Source organism: Euleptes europaea, chromosome 6 (genome assembly GCF_029931775.1).
Source record: "Euleptes europaea isolate rEulEur1 chromosome 6, rEulEur1.hap1, whole genome shotgun sequence".
NCBI classification, from domain to species: Eukaryota; Metazoa; Chordata; class Lepidosauria; order Squamata; family Sphaerodactylidae; genus Euleptes; species Euleptes europaea.
This window is the reverse complement of record NC_079317.1, coordinates 34,031,574-34,053,059: the sequence shown is the minus strand read 5'-3', so window position 1 is coordinate 34,053,059 and position 21,486 is coordinate 34,031,574. Positions and strand designations below refer to the sequence as shown.

At 45.1% G+C, this 21,486-nt stretch overlaps 1 protein-coding gene and 1 long non-coding RNA gene across 2 annotated transcripts; one reads left to right on the top strand and one right to left on the bottom strand.

Moving 5' to 3' along the window:
• Window positions 1–582: 582 nt before the first annotated feature.
• On the top strand, window positions 583–5,686 carry LOC130479079 (uncharacterized). The gene is made up of 3 exons (XR_008933362.1): window positions 583–658; window positions 2,755–2,853; window positions 5,508–5,686. It is a non-coding gene; the product is annotated as an uncharacterized LOC130479079 (long non-coding RNA).
• A 2,573-nt stretch (window positions 5,687–8,259) lies between these two features.
• NOXRED1 (NADP dependent oxidoreductase domain containing 1) lies at window positions 8,260–20,347 on the bottom strand. The gene is made up of 6 exons (XM_056851844.1): window positions 20,190–20,347; window positions 14,368–14,555; window positions 13,283–13,463; window positions 12,342–12,496; window positions 11,306–11,534; window positions 8,260–8,554 (listed from the first exon to the last, which is right to left on the bottom strand). Exons 1-6 carry the CDS (start codon window positions 20,345–20,347, stop codon window positions 8,260–8,262), a joined length of 1,206 nt encoding a protein of 401 aa, XP_056707822.1.
• Between the last annotated feature and the right edge of the window lie 1,139 nt (window positions 20,348–21,486).

Here is a 21,486-nt window from a genome sequence, read left to right as displayed (position 1 = left end):
GAGAGCCGGGCGAAAAGAGCCGGAGAAAAGCGGAAGCCTTGCCGAGGGCGAGCCGAAAACACCCGGAAGGAGCCGAGCGGCGACCGCCGTCCCTCCCACCACCGCCTCAGGCCTCCGCTCCACGAGGTTTCCCGCCTCGAGCCCACAGCCCACGAGGGTCGCTCCCAGCCGCGTCTCAGCTTTCGAGCCGCCGGACGGGGAAAGGAAAGAAGGCAGCACTTCCCGGAAGCCGCGGTGCCCATGGCGACGGTTGCAGGAAGGACGCGTTGCCATAGCGCCGCCGCTGCGGGAAGCTCCGTCGGTTGGGCGCGGGCCGGTCGGGATGGACGAGAAGCCGGACGAAGAAGTGGACGAAATGGTGGACGACGACGACGACGACGATGTCGACGACGAGGACGACGAGGTGGAGGAGGAGGAAGGAGGCGCCTGGGTCTCCCGCCGAAAGCGCCCGTCGCGCACGCCCGACTCTCACGCGGAGCTACACCCGGCCTCCGCGTCGAGCCTCCGGACTGAATCGAAAACTTACTCCGACGAAGAGGACCAGGAAGAACCCGGAGGCGAGCCCGAGCCTCCGCCCTTGACGGGCCCCGCCTTCTTAACCTGGACCCCCGAGGAAGTGGCTGACTGGATAGGATTGTTGGGCTTCCCCGAATATAAGGTAAAAAAGCGGGACGCCGTTGGGCCCCTTCGGTCCGGAATGGGACTCTCCCTAGTCAGTCAGTCACGTTTATTGTATAAGGCCACAGGGCGGCCATTACAATCTAAAACAGTATAGTAACAGGTTAAAATTTACAAAACCAGAATCATTAAAAGAATACTAAAATTTAAAAAAAAAAGTTTAAGAATTGAAATATGCCCATTCGGCTCTAACCAGCTTTGCCACCTTTCATGGTTTGCTTTGCCCTGATTTTCTTGGCCACCAGGCCATACAGTGCCATTCTTTTGGGAATATGCGGGTCCTTTTCTGACAACAAATAGATCAATCTGTCAACATGAGATGGCAATTGTGACCCTAAAAGAATGTTTGCCAGAAACATGTTCTGCGGCTCAGTGTATAAAGGATAGGACTTAATGGGGGAGATTTTCCACTGAAGCCCCACATAAACAAATGCGTTGAGCCAGTGGTATTTAAAAAAAACGTCCTGCAAGGAGTTCCATGGGCATGGTTACTCTCCCTAGTCAGTAGCGACAGAGAAAAATTCAGCATGAAGGGAGACAGGGCTTCAGTGGAGCCAGGAAAAGCCTCTTGCTTTGTCCCGATATTGGGCCGGACTGTCCATTTGCTTACAAGGAAAGTGCCCCCGGGGAGTGTGCAGGAGGTAGCCAGTACGAAGCACAACTAAGCCCCTAGAAGCTCTGCTGGCGCTGCAGCAGCCAAGTTGCCAGCAGGGCCAACCCTGGCAGTGGTGTAGGAGGTGGCAGTGAGTGAGCCTGCACCCATTCTTGGTGCCTCTGGTCAGGTCAGAGTTCAGTAGCTTCTGCAGTGGTGCATGGACCACTAAGTCTGGCTCACTCCGGGCTATTATTTTAAGTTCCCAGTCTGCCTCTTCCTTAAATAGTTTAATGACTGGGTGTGCAGAACTCGTTGCTGTAGTTAGATTAAGCAAACCTAACTACCTTCTAACTAACTAACGGTAGAAAAGTTGAAGGCAGTAGGGAAAGAGGAAGATCCAAGGTGGGATGGACTGGCTTATTAAAGAAAGCCACAGTCTTCAGTTTTTAAGACCTGAGTAAGGCTGTGAATGATACTGTTAGAAAACTAATATCTAAGGTATCATTAGCTTCAGAAAAGAATTTTATTTCTTTTTTAATGAAATTCAAAATCTCTGGGTTATTAACCAAATAGCTATTTATTTAATCTTTACATAGGTCTGGTTCATCATGTGTGTGTTAGGTGCTTTAAGCACTGTTGAATATCCTGAGAAGTGGGGAGGAATGAGATGAAAGGAAGGAAGGTATCATCACAAAGAGGGCATTACTCAGTCTTTTGCTGTGAACCGTGTCTTGGAAATTCTGGGTTTTTAGTATGGGACTGGCCCATAATGGATCACAGGAATTCTGATACCTGAAGTGTGATGATTAAAGTGTACGTAGATAAAATGGTCTGGATATGGTAAGTCCATGAATCGGAGATACTTAGTTATTGAGGGTATTTATTATTAGTGATGATATTTCTGTTAGTGTGCCTGGTGTTTTGCACAGTGCAAAAAGACAGATCCAAGATGTGACAAGAGAGACAAAGGAAAGGGAGGGAGATAGAGGCAAGAACGACCAAGGAAAGAATAGTTGTTCATGCAACAGTTTCATGCACTTAGACATACTAATGGTTTGGGGGAGACAAAATGGCTGTGCCAAAGTTTCTACAGAATCTCCCTTGAGTTTTGAGGGGTGATATGAACAAAGGTGCAATTACCTGGACATTCTGGGAGACCTTTGTAGGCAAAAGGAGCAGCAGGGGACGCAAGGGTGGAATCAATCCAGGAACTATTTATTCATTTGCTGAATAGATTTTGTCATTGTTTGATGGTGCCAGTCTACTGGATTGTATCAGAATTTAGCCAAGGATGGCAGTTGGCAGACTGGGACAAACAGCCAAGATTTCTAAGGTAAAGTGTACCATCAAATCACAACTAACTCATGGTGACCCTATGAAATTGCGCCTCTTGGGGTTTACAGTGCAAGAGATAAGCAAAGGTGGTTTTATCACTTCTCTTAGCACCTGCTACATAGTATTTACTTTTTTGTGTGTAACAGGAATGCTTTACTGAAAACTTTATCTCTGGACGGAAGCTCATCCATGTAAACTGTTCAAATCTGCCACAGATTGGGATAACTAATTTTGAGCATATGAAGGTGAGCACATGGAACACGGTTGTATCCTCAATGTAACAGTAAGGCTTAAGTTATTGTCACAACAAAACCACAGAACATATCTATTTTTACATAGATCATACTTTTTGTCAAGTTGTTATTCCAATTTTATTAAACGCATGCTAGCCTATTTCCTCACATTGTTGTCACTTGTTCACTCAATTCAACCACCAGTACATTGCATTCCTGTGCAGTTGCTCCTGTTCTTTTTTTAGTGTTCGCCCCCCTCCCCCGCCCAGTCCATATAGGAATGTGGCACAATCCTCACAAATGTAATCTGGCATGATGCTGTCATTTTTCTTTCTGGGGTGGAGCTTTCTGTAGCACATGCGACCACCAGACTGGTGATAGTGTCTCTTCCCACAACTTTATGCTTGCATTTTGCATTACTTGTTTGCATCTTAACCATGAAGTTTCATGTGATAGCCCCTTCTGTTTTTATTTGCCATTTTGAAATTTTTTTGCTCAGTAGAGCAATAGTGCGATATAATAGTTCTTAAAAATATGAATTAATTAAAGCACAATTGTATAAGAAAATGAACTGCCATGGTCAATCACTGTTGCAAAGATTTATTATTAACTTGGGAAAGACATGGCTGTAACCAGCAGTCTTATCTTTAATAATAAAAAAGTATGTCTGTCCGTTCATCCCTCTGATTGTGGCAGGTGTAACTCATGAGAAAATAAAGCAAAAATTATCAAAATTGACCACAAGCTTCAGGATGATCATGGTAGTTGCAGTGTCAAAATGAAGGGAATTGCAACATCCTGGCCCCAATTGTCTCCAGAACTTTCTCCTGTGCTATCTATGATGGAAGTGATGGTTGTCTGTTTGTGACAAGCTTAATACGTCATCAGAAAGTAGGGCTAGGACTTTTCTTAAATTATCTACCAGCTGCTGGATGATTATGGGAGTTGCAGTGTCAACAATTATTATTGTTTTTAATTATTTTGAGAAGAACTATAATAAAGCTGATGAGTTGCAGCCCTGCATCAATTGGTCATACACGTGGAGTAGTATTCAAAAACACAGCTTCAGGAAAAGTATGCTGGGTACCACTTGTGGTTTCATAATAAAACTTAAATCCAAATGCTGTATTTTTTTCTAGCCATTTTTTTCCAGAGGAATTTGAGACAATTAAATCCAGTCTTCAGAGTGAATTGACAGTAATAATAATATTTTGAAGTGTTAAAAAAACAAGCTCATCTTCTTTGGTTTTGGATTACTTAATTGTTATGGGAAGGAACTGGCTTAATGTAATTGTCAAAACATCACAACGTTTCCACATTCTGCCTCCTTTAATCACCTCTGTTGCAAGTCTAGAATTCTGTGGTGTGAGGCCAGTGAGATGTAGTCAGGGTCAGAATAAGATCTGGGCAACTTGTGTCCAAATCCCCATGTCTGCCATGAAGCTCACTGGGTGACATTGGGCCAGCTGTGTCATGATCTAGACCCTGAACCCGTGGCAAGTGTTTATCTCTCCCAAGAGGGGAGAATCATGAGAAAACAGGCAGTTCGGTTTTGGGGGTGGGTAAACCAAACCATTTTCCCTACCTGCCAAAGGAACTGATGAATGTGCATCATAAAATCTGAATTTGGGGGGGGGGAATAGGGGACCCTGAGGAACAACATGAGAGGAGTCTGCTACAAGAAAGGGAAATCACCAGAAATTGGCAGTTTAGTCAGGATCCAGCCTGCTCTGCTGAGACAACTTCACACACCTACACAAAATTTTCTGAAGAGGCCACCTTGCACCCAACAGCTACCCATCACTGAGTATTCTCCGTTGTGACTTCCATCTACAGAATAGCCTACCTGACAAGATAAAACAAAAGTCCAGTGGCACTTTAAAGAGTAACAACACTGAAATCTTCCACTGTTCTGTTGATTCAAAGAATGTGCAAAACAGAACTGCTTAGGAGGGCATTTTTATAAAGGTAATAATGTTGTAATTGCCTCTGAAAATTTTAGGCAGTTTCTTTTTTCCCTTTCCCCTTCATTCTACGATTTGATTATTGCTTTATTTAATTGTTCTCTAATTGTGAAAGCCAGTTTATTGGATATAATATACTTTTTATTTCATCATTCTCTAATTGTGTCATCCAATGATTGTATTTACAGTCAGCCTTTCTCAGGGAATCAAGGCATATTATGCATATTATATGCATTACACTTCGTTGCACTGTTTGTATAATCCTTTAATCCACCTTGAGTCTTAATGAGAAAGGCAGACAATAAATTATCTAACTAAATAATATTCTCTTAACCAAACGTGCCCTATGGGATTGTTGCAAGGACAAAATGGGGAGGAAAGAAACCACCCAGAGCTCCTTAGAAGAAGGGTGGGATAAAAGAATTCTATCCGTACTGAATAGCTTTCTGTCTCTTAAAGCTCTCACACAGATGATGTGATTTGCTTGTAACAATAAAACAGCAGCCGCCGCCAGCGTAATGCTGAGAATCTGCTAACATCTTTCTGATGAGAACAGAACATTCAGATTTTTACCCTGCCAGGTTACCTGTTGTATCATACAGTACAAAGAAAGAAAAAGTGGAATCAGAAACTGAAAAGAGTCTCCTGTTCCATTTTATACCCAATGAAGATTGTTTTCGTAACCTCCCTTTTGCATTTCAGGAAATTTCCCGTCATGTCCGACAACTGCTGGAAATAGAGGAGCCTTTGTTTTCCAGAAGCATCGCTCTCCCCTACAGAGATAACATGGGATTATTTCTCGAACAAAAATCTCGGACAGGAAAACGAAGCGATGCTCTCACCTATTCTAAGTTTATCCAGGATGCACATTTAAAGACATATGAGCCATGTTCTTCAGTTCCAAAACGAGTGCCAAGTCCATATTCAAGTTCATTTTCATCAAAATAAGAACTGTTGTTGTGGTCTTTACAGTGTTGTGAATCTCCTTCCTAGGTTTGAGTGGTGGTCCCCAATCTGAGCATATTTATTTTATTTATTTAAAACATTTCTGTGCCACCTTTCCATCTACGTAGGGTTCCCAAAGTGGCCAGCATCAAAATATTAAAATATTTCAGCATTAAAACATTTAAAATCTGAAGTATATGCAAAATCATTAAAAAAAAAACACGCATAATTCCAAAACCAGGGAGGAGGGCCAAAACAGTTACTAAGGGTATGTCAAACAAAACAAAACAGTCTTCACCCGCTGATGAAAGACCATGATAGGTAGAGACAGATGAATCTCCCTGTGGAGGGAGTTCCAAAGTTTTGGCATCACAACCAACAAGGCTGCTTCTTTGGTTGCCTCAAATGGTAAAGGCACCTGAAACCGGGTTTCCGAAGACAACTGGAGTGGACAGGTCATATGGAAGGTGGCGGTATTTAAGGTATATTGTCCTCAAGCTGTTTAGTGAAATGTTGACATTATCAAATCCTATGAAAGTTAGACATTCAGACTAGGAAAGGATCCACCATTTTAGGTTACGAAAATACAAAATGTTCTCTCTCATAATTTATTAGCTAAGTTCTTTAGGCTGCAATGCTTTTCTGGGAGTAAGCCCCACAAAACAAAATTATTAAGTAGACCTTAAGATTGTACCTTTAAATACCTGTCATATGTGGAAATGAACAAAATTTTCTTGGATTTAAAGACCTACCTGGGACTATGAAAACTTTTTCCCAGAAGGACCATATATTTGCACCTGTCCTTCAAGTGACATTGGAGTCAGGTGAATCTTCTGCAGTAATGGCAACCACAACTATAGCCCATGACTGTAGAAATGGTTGGTTTGGGAATCAGTCTTTAAGCTTCTTTAAACTTCACTGAGTTTATGGGGCAGATGGAAATGTGCTATGAGGGTATCCTACACCCCATCCCCCAAACATAGGTGACCTCTATTGGGTTTCAATTAATCTGGTTTATTATTACTTTTATAAATTAGACTTGTTTTTAATTTAAGGAAATGTTCTCAATTTTGTAATACACTTGAAACTGACATACTGAATCAGATCCTTGGTCCATCACTGTCAGTAGTGTCTACTCAGACTGGTAGTGGCTCTCCAGGGTCTCAGATTGAGGTCTTTTCCCATCACCTGGTACCTGATCCTTTCAACTGGAGATTCCAGGGATTGAATCCCCCAAATTAACTGAGCAGGTACATTGGGTATGATTCAGGTTGTTCTTCCAGAAAAATAGTGAGATTCATGTTCCCAGTCGTAACCGCATGGCTGTTGCTTCAAATCAGCTGCAGCACAAGACTGATCCAGCTGCTAACTTTGACCCTGAGTGAAAATACTGAGAAGCAAACCAAAACAGGCACTCATTAGGAGAAAGCACCATGGGTGCACAGTCCAAATCTCTTTGCTCAGAGGGAGTTCTCATTCATTTATGTGAACATTGCCTACATAGGGATATCCTACTGTGCGTCACAGAATGTTCCTCAACTCTAAGAACAAAACAGGAAGACCAGCTGCAGGAAGCATGGAGCCCCTGGTTCACAGGAAACAACATTAAAACCCAAAATATTTCTCTACAAGTGTGACCCATGGATTTCAAAATATTTTCAAAAAAAACACAAGTTTATTATTACAATTCCATGAAGCAAATAGTGTCGTTCCTATTATTCCCTCACCCTGAAATGGGAAACCTGGCCATCATCATTATATTGCAAGACTGCTCAAGAATGTTGCAATGGTTAAGCAGATCTACTCAGAATTCTACTCTGGTCTATTCAATTGGGCTTACACCCAATAAAGTGTCCTTATGATTGCTCTGTTTTGGTCTGGCTGTTGTATTTTGGTTTGGCTGTCGTATTTTGGTCATGTCATGAGACGACAAGAGTCACTGGAAACGACAGTCATGCTAGGAAAAGTTGAGGGCAGCAGGAAAAGAGGAAGTCCCAACAAGAGATGGATTGACTCAATAAAGGAAGCCACAGCCTTCAGTTTGCAAGATCTGAGCAAGGCTGTCAAAGAGAGGATATTTTGAAGGAGTTTCATTCATAGGGTCACCATGAGTCAGAAGCAACTTGACGGCACTTAACACACACAATTTAACTAACAGAGCAATCACTTGTTTTGTATTCACCTTAAAATTTTATTCAGGACTTGGTAAAGGAGGGAGAATATAGGCTTCGCTAGATTAATAACTAGTTCTTGAATAATTCCTTCCATTTCACTTTATTTTGCCATAACAAAGTAATTGAGTAATTTCCTCAAGTTTTTTTTAATGCCCCCCTTCTGCTATGCTTCTGATTTTTCCATGGCAAAATATCCTCCAGTGACATAGTTGCACTACAAGTAACTAACTGTTTGGATTCTAGCAATGCAAGTAGTTAGGATAAGTTACTAGTCAGTATGGCCACTGTAGTACTCAATGTAAGCAGTTCCACTTATAAACTAACAGTTCTGTGATTCAAGTGTTTAGGTCTTCAGATTCACTACTAGATGCTTCCTCTGTATTATTTGGACAAGTCCCATATGTGCTAGATGCTGTTAATCCCCGATTTTTGGTGGGATGTAATAGCACAGCTGATAGAGGTATTTTAGAGACGTCTCCGTTGCTTTCTTTATAATCCGCGGCCAATAGAGCAAAGACATTACAATACAATGCAGCAATGCTATTCTGGAAAGATGTACTTGTTGCTAGAAGCTGGCTAAGGGGAGACACCTTTAGCTGTACACTTGTCAGGTCAAACCATGGGAAAGTACTAGGAGAAAAGAAAAGACTTTGTTATCTATTGCTCAATGTTATCCATTGTTCAACATTCATTTTGCTATAAGGGGGATGTTAAATCCTTCCATTACTAAGTATAGATGAAAAAATTAGGCCATGAAGAGAGAGTGGGCAGGAAGAAAATTGATTCATTTGAAATGTGGTGTTGGAAGAGTTTTTTACAAATGCCATAGACTCCCAAAAGACAAGTAGGTTCTAGATCAAATCAAGCCTGAATTCTCCCTAGAAACGAAAATCGCTAAACTGAGATTATTATACTTTGATAGTATCATGAGAAGACAAGAAGAGACAATAATGCTAGGAAAAGTTGAAGGCAGCAGGAACAGAGGAAGAGCCAACACAAGATGGATTGCCTCCATAAAGGAAGCCATGCCTTCAGTTTGCAAGGCTGTTAATAATAGGACATTAGGGAGGTCATTAATTCATAGAGTCACCATAAATCAGAAGCAACTTGATGGCACATAACACACATACACAAATCCTTACATGCTGCAGTATTTATCCATGAAGTCCTTTTCCGTTTCTGTGCAAAGGTGTCAGAGAAAACACCAATCCACAGAATAGTGGTGGCCAGCTTGCACGCCTGGGCAAACTGCCTTCTCTTAGCAATGATGGAATCTCAGCAAAGAAAGTAAGAGAATAATAGAACAGCAAAATTAATACAGCATACATTGGGAATGATTCAGACATTATAGCTATTGGAAATACTTTCACATGGCAGAAATTGACTGTGGAGCAGGAAAGTTTTCATCCCATGGATAACTCCAATTGCACAGAATATCAACATGCTACTGCTGTACATATTTAGTAGCTATGGGAAGGGCATGGAAACCACCCACGCTAAGCTACTTTCCATTATTATGGCCTCCCTCATGGCACCAGGTAGAAATTTTTCCAGCAGCTTCCACAAGGCTGGCTAACAATTGAACCAGGAATTGGGAGGTGGGGGAGAGAGAGAGAGCTAACTCTTCAGGACCAAAGCCTTGGCTTATTTACTCTTCAGGAGCATACCCAGGATTCTTTTGCTCAGAAACACTGATTCCAACAGAGCCATTCTCTATAGCAGGCATCACATTTTCCTCTTCCCCCTACTTATCTCAGTCTCTCATTCTTTCTCCCTCCTTCCACCCTTTTCTTACTCTCTTCTCCATGCCTGTCACTTTTTCTATTTCTGCCCCCACCCCATCACCCTCCTGGCCTCCCACCTGCTTCTCCAACAGCAGTTCTGGTGGTCCCAGCTGCTCACCTGCTTCCCCCTCCACTACAGAAATCAATTCTGCTTAGAGTTGCCAGCCCCAGGTTGGGAAATTCCTGGAGATTTGGGGCTAGAGCCTTGGGAGGGTGAGATTTGGGTAGAGAAGCAACTTCAGTAGGTTATAATGCCATAGAGTTCACCATCCAAAGCAGCCATTTTCTCCAGTGAACTGGTCTCTTTCATCTGGTGATCAGTTCTGGATGGTCTCCAGCCCTCACCTGGAGGCTGGCAACCCTAGTTCCCCTGGAGGAAATGGATGCTTTGGAGGGTGAAATCTACAGCATTATACCCTTCTGAGGTCCCTCCCCTTCTCAAAAACCACCCTCCCCAGGCTCCACCCCCCAAATCTCCAGGAATTTCCTAACCTGGAGTGGGCATTTCTATCTCCTTCTCACCCAACAGCTAATCTACCTTTATCTGCCCCTCTGTCTGTAAGTTTTCCATCTCCCCCCGGCCTCTGCCTTGGAAAACTACAAACTTTCTCCACAGTGGGGACCAAAGCAGCTTACATTAGTCTTCTCTCCTCCTTTTTATCTGCACAACAACCCTATGACTGGTCCAAAATCACCCAGTGAATTCCCATAGCAAGATGGGAATTTGAGCCTGGGTCTCACAGACCATGCTCTGAAGCTCTAACCGCTACAACACACTGGCTTTCATAGGATGGCTGTAGATGCAAGTCAGGTGATCACAAGTCACCGAGTGGTTGCCGCCAAGCCTAGGGTTGCCACCTCCAGGTGAGACCTCAAGATATTCCAGAATTGCAACTGAACTCCAGATGACATTGATCTGTCCCCCTGGAAAAAATGGCTGCTTTGGAGGGTAGACTCTATGGCGTTATACCCTGCTGAGGCCTCTGCCCTCCCCAAACCCTGCCCTCCTCAGATTTCACCACAAAATCTCCAGGAATTTCCCAACCTGAAGCTGGCAACCATAACCAGGCCGTGCCCCAATGAATCCTTCAAAGGCCAACATAGGCCTGGAAAGAGCCCTCCCCCCGCCTTTTATTCATAGAAATTTAAGCCTGAAATGTTGTGGTTGCGTAGCAACAGCCACTGAGGGAATCTGCTGCTTAAACTACAGGTGCTCCTTTTATCATTGTTAGGTTTTTTAAACCTCACAATGTATTTTTTTTTTTTAGATTTCACGTTTTTCTGCAAACCTGGGGCCCCTTTTAGGGTTGTAGAAAGATCTGTCTTGCCCATTCACAGCTCCAGTCACCAGATTTAAGTATCCAGTAGAGTAGAGCAGTGGATTGCACCTTTTTTGTTATGGTGATCCACAAGACCAAATTTACTAGGTATGGTGACCCATTGGGGAAAAAAACCCAGACATGCATAATCAGTAAAACTTCAAAAGCCTGCCCTTTCAGAGGCTTTGCAACCCACTTTTGGGTCAGGACCCACAAGCTGGGAAACATTGAATTAGAGCATGATTAAATACAGTTACATCCGGGTTGACTCTACTTACTCATCAGGTGTCAGGGAGGAAGCAAAGGCCTTATTGATAAAGCTTTCACAAACAAATGCTGGTGGAGGTGGTGACATCTGTTCCTCAGAGGGGGTGGTGACATCCTCAGGAAAACATACTTTATTAAGTAACTTCAGGGCCTCTGTGTAGGGTAAATCCTGGCATGTGTAGCTGTTTAGAGCAGCATAGAAAACAGCCTCCAGCCACTTTGGCTTGATAGCAATTGCTCCTGCAAAGATAATCAAGAGGGCAGGCCTAGATTAGATTTTAAGGCGAATTGCAACACCTCCAGATTTGCAACTCCCTCAGAGACAACATCTGGTGGTCTTTCTCACATTTTCGTAGGACTGTCTATGGCAGGGGTAAGCAACTCCCAGCACCTCCATTTTGCTTGGCCCCCTGGACTGCTTCTCTGCCCAAGGGATCAAGATGAGCTTCTGAGATGCTGACACGGGGGGTGGGGCAGCGGCAGCAGCTCAGCTTGCTCTGGACCAATGCAACGCTCATCTTCTCTCCCCATATAATTTGGTGTCACGTCAACATCTTCACAGGTGAACATGGGTGTCTTTTTGGTTGTCAGGCCAAAAAGTTTGCCTAACCTGCTCAAGGATGAGAGAATGCCTGCATTGCTACCTGCGTCTTCCTCCTCTCACCTAGATTCAAGGTCAGGTCTGCATATGCATCAGAGTGAGGTGGGAATGTCGAGTTCTGGGGGGAAGGGTAGTATGGACTTTACTGCTTCAGACTGCAGGTGATGAGGGGGGGAGAACACAACTGCATCATTACTGTTCTCCAGTGTAAACAAAATTACCTACAAAGAGAGATCTAGCACAACAAAGAACAGGCTGGGCTATATACCCTTTCATCCTGATGGGCTTGTTCTTCACTCACAGGACATTTTTAAGTTGGGATGTCTAAACATAGGGCATGCATACACATCCACACGCGCACTTGGCCCAAGCCAAGTTCACACAAGAATTGAGCTCCAAGCAACATCTCTTTCTCACATGATCTGCACAGTTGAAGGGGAAAGTACCCATAGCACCAAGGGGACACGTAGCCTGCACAACAGCTGGGTCTTTGAGTGCTTCCACAACCATCTTGCTCATCTCCCACAAGGTGAGGGGGCTGCCATCTGTGAACGTGTAGTGTGGCCTCAAGATAGCATTGGAGGAGAGGAGTTGCTTCAGCCTGAAAACAAGCAAGAACTAGGTTGATAAAGGTCACAGGCAAGCGTGCAGAATGGTTACGGGATAGATCTGTAGTATCACCATCAGAAAGAAGAAGAGTTGGCTTTTATATGCCGACTTTCTCTACCCCTTAAGGCAGACTCAAACCGGCTTACAAGCACCTTCCCTTCCCCACAGCAGACACCCTGTGAGGTGGGTGAGGCTGAGAGAGCATGACTTGCCCAAGGCCACCCAGCTGGCTTCGTGTGTAGGAGTGGGGAAACCAATCCAGTTCACCAGATTAGCGTCTGCTGCTCATGTGAAGGAGTGGGGAATCAAACCCAGTTCTCCAGATCAGACTCCACCGCTCCAAACCACTGCTCTTAACCACTACACCACGCTGGCTCTTTTTACAAATCTAACGAACACCCTTTGGACTGTCTTTGGTGACAAGTACACAGTCTGAGGAACCAGCAGTAACTTAACAGAGTTATACCCTTCTAAACCCATTGATTCCAACGCACTGAGAAGGGTGTAACTGTTTAGAATGGCACTGAAAGTGCATTTAGCTGACAAAAGCCATGAGGAAGGAAATACGTATGATTTTTGCCTTGGTGATTGTTGAGATTTAGGCTGTATTCAGATGGTGTTTAGTTGGAGTTGCACTTGAGAGGCATCACTGACTGCTGCTCTACTGGCTTTTGCCTCTTGCTTCTTTCATTTCACTCCTCCTCCTCTAGATGAGCTTCTCCAGCTTAACCAAGGGCCAATTTATCAAGCTCATTCAGATGTCATGATGACGTCGTACCTGGGCAGAGAGATAGCTGTGACCAGACTGTATATAATAGAAGATGGTTTGAGTTCCTTGTGAACTTCCAAGCAGATGTATGGGAGGTGGCATGGGAGACAGCAGAGAAACACAACATCTGCCCAGCCCACCAGCTTCCTGTTGTTGTAAAAGCAGTTGACTCCCAGTTTCGGAAATTCTACTAGAAAAGAACAAATAAAAAAAAAGATAATCCACTCTGCATGCTTCATTTATTTGGGCTTACAGCCAAACTATCTCAAAGATTCAGGCTGAATAATAATAATAATGATTTTATCCTATCCTTTCTGTGTTGCTTTATCTTTGGCCACCAAATGAACAGTCTGAATACATCTAATACAGCTTCCAGAAGATATGCAAGATTAGGCTCTGGTAAATATGGAATTGGTGCTGAGGGCCAATTATGTAACCCCAAAGTTACCCAGTGAGCCCATAATCACTCCCCTGGGATCTGAATCCCCACATTTCCCTGCTCCAAATCCACTATCAATCATGATTTTGAGTCATTTGAAAGAGACAACTCTAGAAAATCAAATAAAAAAGAACAGCAAGGACTCAGGGGGGTTGTGGGAAGATGGCTGCCAGCTATTTGAAAGATCCAGGGTGTGCATGTCTCTCCCTTTTGTTGCAGGTGGGCAAGGCCAGGAGCATGAGCCAAAGGGCTCTCTGCCCTTGGCTTTTAGCCTGTTGCTTGCAGCCTGTGGCTTTGATGTACCACCCTGCAGAATATCAGCCCAGGCTTGGATGGTTTGTGTTCCTTCCCCCCCTTCTTCACACTGTATTTTGTTTATATTTATTTGTATTGTTATGTTTGTAAGCTGCTTTGGGCCCCCATTGGAGAATGAAATATGGATAAGAAATATGCTAAATACATAAACAAATGCTTGCATCAAACATTGATTGGCAATGCAGACAGAGTTTCAAGGGACAAATAAACAACATTTGATTACTACTGGGTATTGTCTAACTATGCCAGGACTGGCAAAGCAATAAAATCTGCTTTTGGGAATGCTTCTGCATGTTGGAAGCACAGATGGGTCTAACTTCTGTCAAGCATAGATTCTTACACAGAGTCTCTGGCCGCCTCGTGGAGATCTGGATATTCTTTCCTGGAAAGCCACCCAGTTCAAGGAGTACTCTGGCCAGCTGTTTTCCAATGTGACCTCCCCCAATTATCCCAATCCTCAGGCTTCGAAGATTTTTTTCCTTGGATTCTTGGGCATAAAGAGGCACTTTCTCAATCTCTGGTTTCTGCCTGAGGAAGGACACAAAAGCAGAACTATAACACCGTAATTACAATTAGGATCGTGTCCTGTACCTCTGGAAGCCTCTGTGTGCGTGCGTGTGTGTGTGTGTGTGCGCCATCAAATCACAACCCCCATAGGGTTTTCAAGGCAAAGGATGTCCATTCGGAGATACTCTGCCATTGCCTACCTCCACATGGGCTGAGAAAGTTCTGTGAGAACTGTGACTGGACCAAGGTTACCCAGCAGGCTTCATGTGGAGGAGTGGGGAATCAAACCCAGTTCTCCTGATTAGAGTCTGCTGCTCTTAACCAATACACCACACTGGCTCCCCATAGAAACATTCAGTAGAAACACTGGCCTGTCATTATTTTTTCCTTTTCCCCTCTGCTCTTATAGAGCATTGTGTCTTGCAATCTGCTGTTGTGTTTTCCCCCCTAATTGCTGTATTGTTCATTTTTAAAAAACAAGCTTTAATTGATATTTTATTGTGGAAGCCAACTTTAAAACCATTGGCTGCGAGGCAAGGTATCTTTTTTTCAGGGTATTTTTTCATCAATTTGACCCTCACAACAACCTTAATTTCATCCTGCATTAGGCTTGTGTACTGTACTTTGCCGTTGTTAGTTAGGAGTGTTTCACCCACTGTGTGAATGGATTATTCCTTTGACTGTATCTTGTTTTACATTGGCCTCTTTCCCCATTCACTGTGGTATGTAAAATCAGGCCCACCAGTTGTACATTTAATTTATCTGAAGAATGAACTGTGACTCATGGAAGGTTATGCTGATAGCTATTTTGGTTGTCTGCAAGGCGTCAATTGATTATTGTGTAATTTAACAACTACGTGGAAGAAGTTAGGCTGAGTGACTGGCCCAAGGTCACTCGGCAAGGTTCATGGCAGAGTGGGGATTTGAACCTGAGTTACCCAGACCTTAATCCAGCACTGCAACTGCTACACCAGGTTTGCTGTCAGTACATTGAAGACTGCAGCTGAGATAGCAAGAGAGGTAATATTAGCAGGGGTGGGGCGGGGCTATACTGACGGCCCACTCTCTGACCATTGGAAGCTCTACTCAATCAAGTTCATTGCCCACACATTTCTTACTAGTTTTCACAATGAAGATTGTGGCAGCATAAAAATAATAATAAAACTGACATTCAGTACTTGGACAACTCATATGGAAAGGTCACCAGGCTCTTTATGTTGTGGAAGGAAAAGACCAAGACCATTCATAAAACACCACAAGCCCATTACATTTTCTTCCCACTTTTCTGACAACTGCCTCCCAAAGCAACTGACATCAGTTAAGAGACACAGGCTCATGCCATCTAAAAAGACAAGACAAGCAAGGGAAGAGGAACTGAGGGAACAGAGGAGGGAGATCCAGTTGACAGTGGTCAGAGCATTGCTGTACGGCTAGAAAGAGACCGCCCCATCCCACCTCCAAAGAAGCCATGGGAGGGGCTTATTTCGGATGTCAGTGGCGGGAACAGAGAGCCGGTCGCCATTCATCCTCGGGCCTGACGTACGAAGAGGGGAGGGTCCAAGGGAAAGGGGGCTTATAGGGTCTGGGTGGGTGGTGCCTCCATCTTTGGAAGCGAACGGAGGAGGCAGCATCTACCTGAGCCGAGAGGCTTACAATCAAGCCACGTGGCTAAGTACCGGAAAAGGGGGGGGGACGCTGGGGGTGGCTTTGGACTCCCCGAAGCCCTCTGATACAGCAGCTGGCGAACGGCAATATTTCCTGCAAACCTTCCATCGATCATTTTGTGGCTCTTTAAGGGAAAGCAGCTCGGAGCAGCCGCTCCCCTCCTTGGTCTTTCCAGAGCCGGGAGGTCACTTTGTTAACATCTCTGCTTCATTAACTTCTCGCAGCGTTGCAGGCGGCCCGGTGTCTTCGGGGTCTTACCGCCCAACCCATTTGGCCTTTTGCTTTCATTTCTCCTTTGCCGACATTGCTGATACGTCCAAGCAGCCGGGGAGCGCCGACCGAGCTTTTCATCCGGTGCTTGGGCTTTGCACATTTACAGCAGCCGGGGATGGGGCCAAAGAGAGGTGCACCAAGGGCTAGCGGCCCGCCGGCTCAAAGGCCCAGTAGGACAAGGAGGCTCACCCTACAAGTGGAGGAGGGACAGGAGGTCAGCCACGCTGCTCAGAAGCAACGAGCTACCAGCCAGGCTGCCCGGAGGGCCCGGGGTCCAAGCCAGGTGCACGGTGCCAGCAGGGCGCGGGTCACCAGGGGTGGGCCGGGGCCTCAGGGGGCACACGACCTTGAATCCATTTATCAGTTTATGTCTGCGATTGCAGGGCGTTTGACTGCCTTGGAACAGGGGACTGCCAATTCTCCATCTCTGGAGGCAGGAGGCAGGGAGGCCTTGGAGAGCAATGGTGCTGTTCCTGCGAGGATCCGGGAGGGCTATGCACTGCCCAGCTTTATAGCGGCAGGGCCCTCAGAAGCAGGTGAGTCCCTCGTTCATGCACATACAGAGGCCACGCCCCCTGCCAAGGAGTCGTTGGTTAACACTCATGCGGTGGGCTTGTCTCCTCTATACTGTAAAACTGAGCCAATGCAGGCCACTGGGCCCCCTCAGCTATTGGGGCTGGCCCCGGGGGCTGCCTTGTCTTTGCCAGGGGAGCAGGCTCCTCAACAGCCCACAGCTGCTGCCCAATGGCAAATGGCAGTGACCAACCAGGTGTGGCAAGTCGCCTTGCCCACTCCGGTGCCACCAGCTCCTGCTGCCTCAGCCCAGCTGGGGCGGGCCCCCCAGACAATTCAGATGGCAGTACCGGGAGGTCAAGCTCGTTCTCAGATGGCGCTGGCAGAGGGGTTAACCCAAGCTGTGGGAGTCTCACCAGCTCTTGGGGCGGTAGGGTTGCCTTTGGGGGCCCACCTTCCACAAACAATAAGGGATAAGATACTTAAAGGGGACTATGTGGATCTCTTCTCACTGCTAAATGGAGAGGAGGAGATAAAAGCGAAGGACGAAGACAGGAACAGGGACAAGTTGTGGAAAAAGAAAGTGGATCGTAATTGGTCCAACTGGCTGTCGGGATACCTCATTTACATGGGGGTGATTGTGCGTGAGCAGCCGTTGAGGGCCTCAGCATTGACCAAGTACCTGGATATTGTTCATCGTGCATGTAATGAGTTTGTGGGTCAGGCATGGCTCCAATATGACGAGAACTTTAGAGTGCGAGCAGCTCATAACCCAGCTCTCGCCTGGGATGTCCCACAGGGTGAGTTATGGATGCAGTGCATGATGCCTGCAAAGGCAGTGCAGGGAGAGAGGTCCTACAGTGGACACCTTATTGCTCGCTCCCCGAGCCTGCGGCCCCCAAGGGTTAAACCCTGCTTGCTTTGCTGGGAGTTCAGTTCTACTGGCCGCTGTCATCGTCACCCATGTAGATATAGACATGAATGCTCCATCTGCTGGGAGCCTCACCCCTTCACTTCCTGTTCCAAGGGGTAAGCCAATAGATGGGTGCGTAGGGACCAAGGCTGGGGGCAAAAAGGCAGCGGAGGGGCCAATGCAGGCATTACTCCAAAAGGTACCCAGTCCAGTTAAGGTCCCCGAGCTCAGGCGCTTTTTAGCCACCTACTCATTGAAATTGGATACATGTTATTTGGTTGAGGGTTTCACGTGTGTTTTTCAGATCCTAGCAGTGGGTCCTAGGGTGCATAACCCCCCGGCATTGAATCAGAAGAGTCTCTATAAGAAGCTGGGGCAAAGAACACCATCGTAAAATATTATACTTACCTGTGTTCTTACTTGTGGGAAATTAATTATAGAAATTTTGTGATATTGTGAAAATTGACATGTAAACTCTCGAATGTGCATTAATATGCAACACTAATTTGTGTTGTTTTGGGATATAGTTTGGCCATTGTGCTGTTGATTTGATCTTTGCATTCGGCACAGGGTTATTTTTGTATCTAGGCTCTCTTTATTATGCATCTGCGGAAAAGACCGCTCCATCCCACCTTCAAAGGAGTGATGGGAGGAGCGGATTTTGGCTGCCAGTGGCGGGAACAGAGAGCCAGTCTCCATTCATCCTTAGGCCTGACGTATGAAGAGGGGAGGGCCCAAGGGAAAGGGGGCTTGTAGGGTCTGGCTCAGGCATTTCCTCCATCTTTGGAAGCAAATGGAGGAGACACCACCCTCCCTCTGTTTCAGAGCAGGCGCAAGCTGGTCGCCCATCTGGGGGCTGGGTAGGAATTTTTACCCCTCTGGCACAATTGGCAACAAGCTGGGGGTGGTTTTTTGCCTACCCTACTCTGAAAGTGATAGGTGATATGCAGGAGCAGTGCGGGAAAAGGTTGGTTCATGGTTCAACTCCAGTGAGCACCCTGAGGCATCAGTTTGGAAGATGAAGGGGTAACCCTCGGACCAGGCCTGGGGCCTCGGTGCCTAGCAGTGACCTGGGACAGGAACTCCTTGAGGGGTGCTGCTATCCTTGACCTATAGACCTTGCGGCTTGGGAGATTGGATGTGGCACACCTCCCTCGAGCACTAAAGAAGGCTTGCCAAGGAGGAGCATGAGCCATACCACACGTTACAGCTCCAAGCCAGGGTGGTCTCGCCTTAAGAACTGGGATGCACAAAAAGGGGCGGCCTGACTCTTCTGCATCTGAACAATTGCCCACACTGCAGTTAGTCTGGAGGTGTTTTGGCTTGTGGGTGCTGCAAATCCCTCTTGATCAGATAAATAAAGTTGGCCTTTTGATTATCCCAGCTCTGGTGTCAGCTCTCTTTGTTATGCATCCTCGGACAAAGCTCACATGGGATAAATCACAGAAATGATTCTGTTTGTCAGTGTAAGAATTACATACAAAACAGAGTTAAGTGCAAACTGATATAGCCTCACATTTAGGGTTGTCAACCGCCTGGTAGCACCTGGAGATCTCCCGCTATTACAATTGATCTCCAGGCAATCGAGATCAGTTCCTCTGGAGAAAATGGCTGCTATGGCATTATAATCTGCTGACTGGGGGGGCTCCACCCCCCAAAATCTCCAGGTATTTCTCAGAGCTGGCAACCCTATTCATGTTTCTCCATGTTTTAAAGCACCAGTCCCAATGGTTAGGATTCCCTTCCCCAGGTTTAAGATACCACTTTTAAAATGCACAATCAGAACATACATTCCTCAACTTAATTCTACTGTCAGTTGTCCATCTGAGCTCTAGCATAACATAATCTGTTAAAATGTCCTTACCTTATGATACCTACACACATACACACCGTGTTCATTACTAAAAATACCTTGACTGGTGAAACATAGGGGAGAGAAAAACAAAGTTGAAGATGAAAGGAAAATTGGTCCTTTTATGCTTTGCCTGCCCACACCACTGATTGAGAGAAGGGAAAGGAAATGTCTTTTAATCCTTTTGACAAAAGATTAAAGGTCATCCAAGGGCAAAATCAGCAACATGTTGAAGCCCTCTCTCGGCTAAATTTCAATGTGCAATTAATAATAAGCAGTGGGCCTCCATTTTAAAAAGAGTTGTCAATTTGGAACTTACTTATACTGCAGAACATTTTGCAGTGACAAAAGTCCTAAAGGCCAGGTTGCCCCTGTCCATCAGCAGCTTTAATCAGCCCTAGGAAATCTAAAGTGGAAAAATGTTTGTTCCCTGCCTTACTTGGTGTCCTCGAGCATCTGGCAGAAGAAGACCGCATGGGCACAGGCATTCACTGTCAGCCCTTTGGCATAGTTTCTCAAATGCAGGAGGTGCTCTTCAGTTGCCTCTATTTCATAATCAGGCTGAAAGGTTTTCAGATTCAGCATAAGATCAGCCATCTTGAGCTTGAACAAAATTCGTGTGTAGCAAGCAGCAGCTGCAAAAATAATAACAAGACTTTCCCATGTATAGCTCAGCAGTGGCCATTGTTTCTGGCAAATGTGCCACAAGTCAGGTCCAGAGTGTAAGGTAGTTCAACCCTAGTATACACAATACATCAGCTGTTTAAGTAACTTGTGCACAAATCTTTTTTGTTTTGGTCTTTGTTTTGCCTACGTGGTGTCTTCACTTTTTGCTTCAGGTTATCGTGGTTGGTCTTATTTTGCAGACTCATCCAACTTAAGAACCTTTATTGGAAAAGACACTGTATGCTATAAAAAACTACAACCAGCATAGTTTTGTTTTGTTTACTTCATTTATAGCCCACAACTTTCTTGCAGAGAATCAAGGAAGATTACAAAAACAATATAATAAAAACAATAAATGCAATAAAAATACCACAAAGATTTCCTCACATTAAAACCACACAAAATTATCTTCATTAAAAACTATCCTTAATAGTTCTTGTTCAGTGAGGCAAGACCTCACTCTGCCATTGCCTGTTTTGTCTTGTTAGTAGGTAGGATATTTCACTGATCCCTACGCTGCTACCTACCTCTTCCCCCTTTTCTGCTGCCACAACTCAAAAAGCGAATATGCATGGGAGGTTTAGCCTTGGATTTGTTGCTCTCTAGTCTACATGCACATTTTCCCCATCCAAATTCCCAAAACTCTGCATGGGGGCTTTTTTTTTTTTTAGTTTTAAGAATTAATATGGGAGAAAATGCATTTAGAGAGCAGCAAATCCAAGGCTAAACCTCCCATGCATAAATGGCCAAAGCTTTTCTTCAAACCATACCGCTGTGTATGGGTACGGTTGGAGATCTCCCACTATTACATCAGATCTCCAGGCGACCGAGATCAGTTCACCTGGAGAAAAGGGCTGCTTTGGAAGATGAACTCTATGGCATTGTAACCCATTGAAGTCCCTCCCCTCCCCAAACTCTGCCTTCTTCAGACTCCACCCCCAAAATCTCCAGGTATTTTCAAAACTCGAGCTGGCAGCCCTAAGTATGGGGCATCTGCTTTACTTCAACTTATTGTGACATCTCAGTTTAAGAAGAATTCTCTTTCTGCATGGATAATAGAAAGGGGAAGG

What these genes read in the sequence shown, in the direction of transcription:
- NOXRED1 (XM_056851844.1), bottom strand. Translation starts at nt 20,347, where the DNA reads ATGGCTGATCTTATGCTGAATCTGAAAACCTTTCAGCCTGATTATGAA. An exon ending in CAGATGCTCGAGGACACCAA is followed by an intron (nt 14,556 to 20,189) that starts GTAAGGCAGGGA and finishes GTCCTTCCTCAG; the next exon opens with GCAGAAACCAGAGATTGAGA. An exon ending in ACAGCTATCTCTCTGCCCAG is followed by an intron (nt 12,497 to 13,282) that starts GTACGACGTCAT and finishes GCTTGTTTTCAG; the next exon opens with GCTGAAGCAACTCCTCTCCT.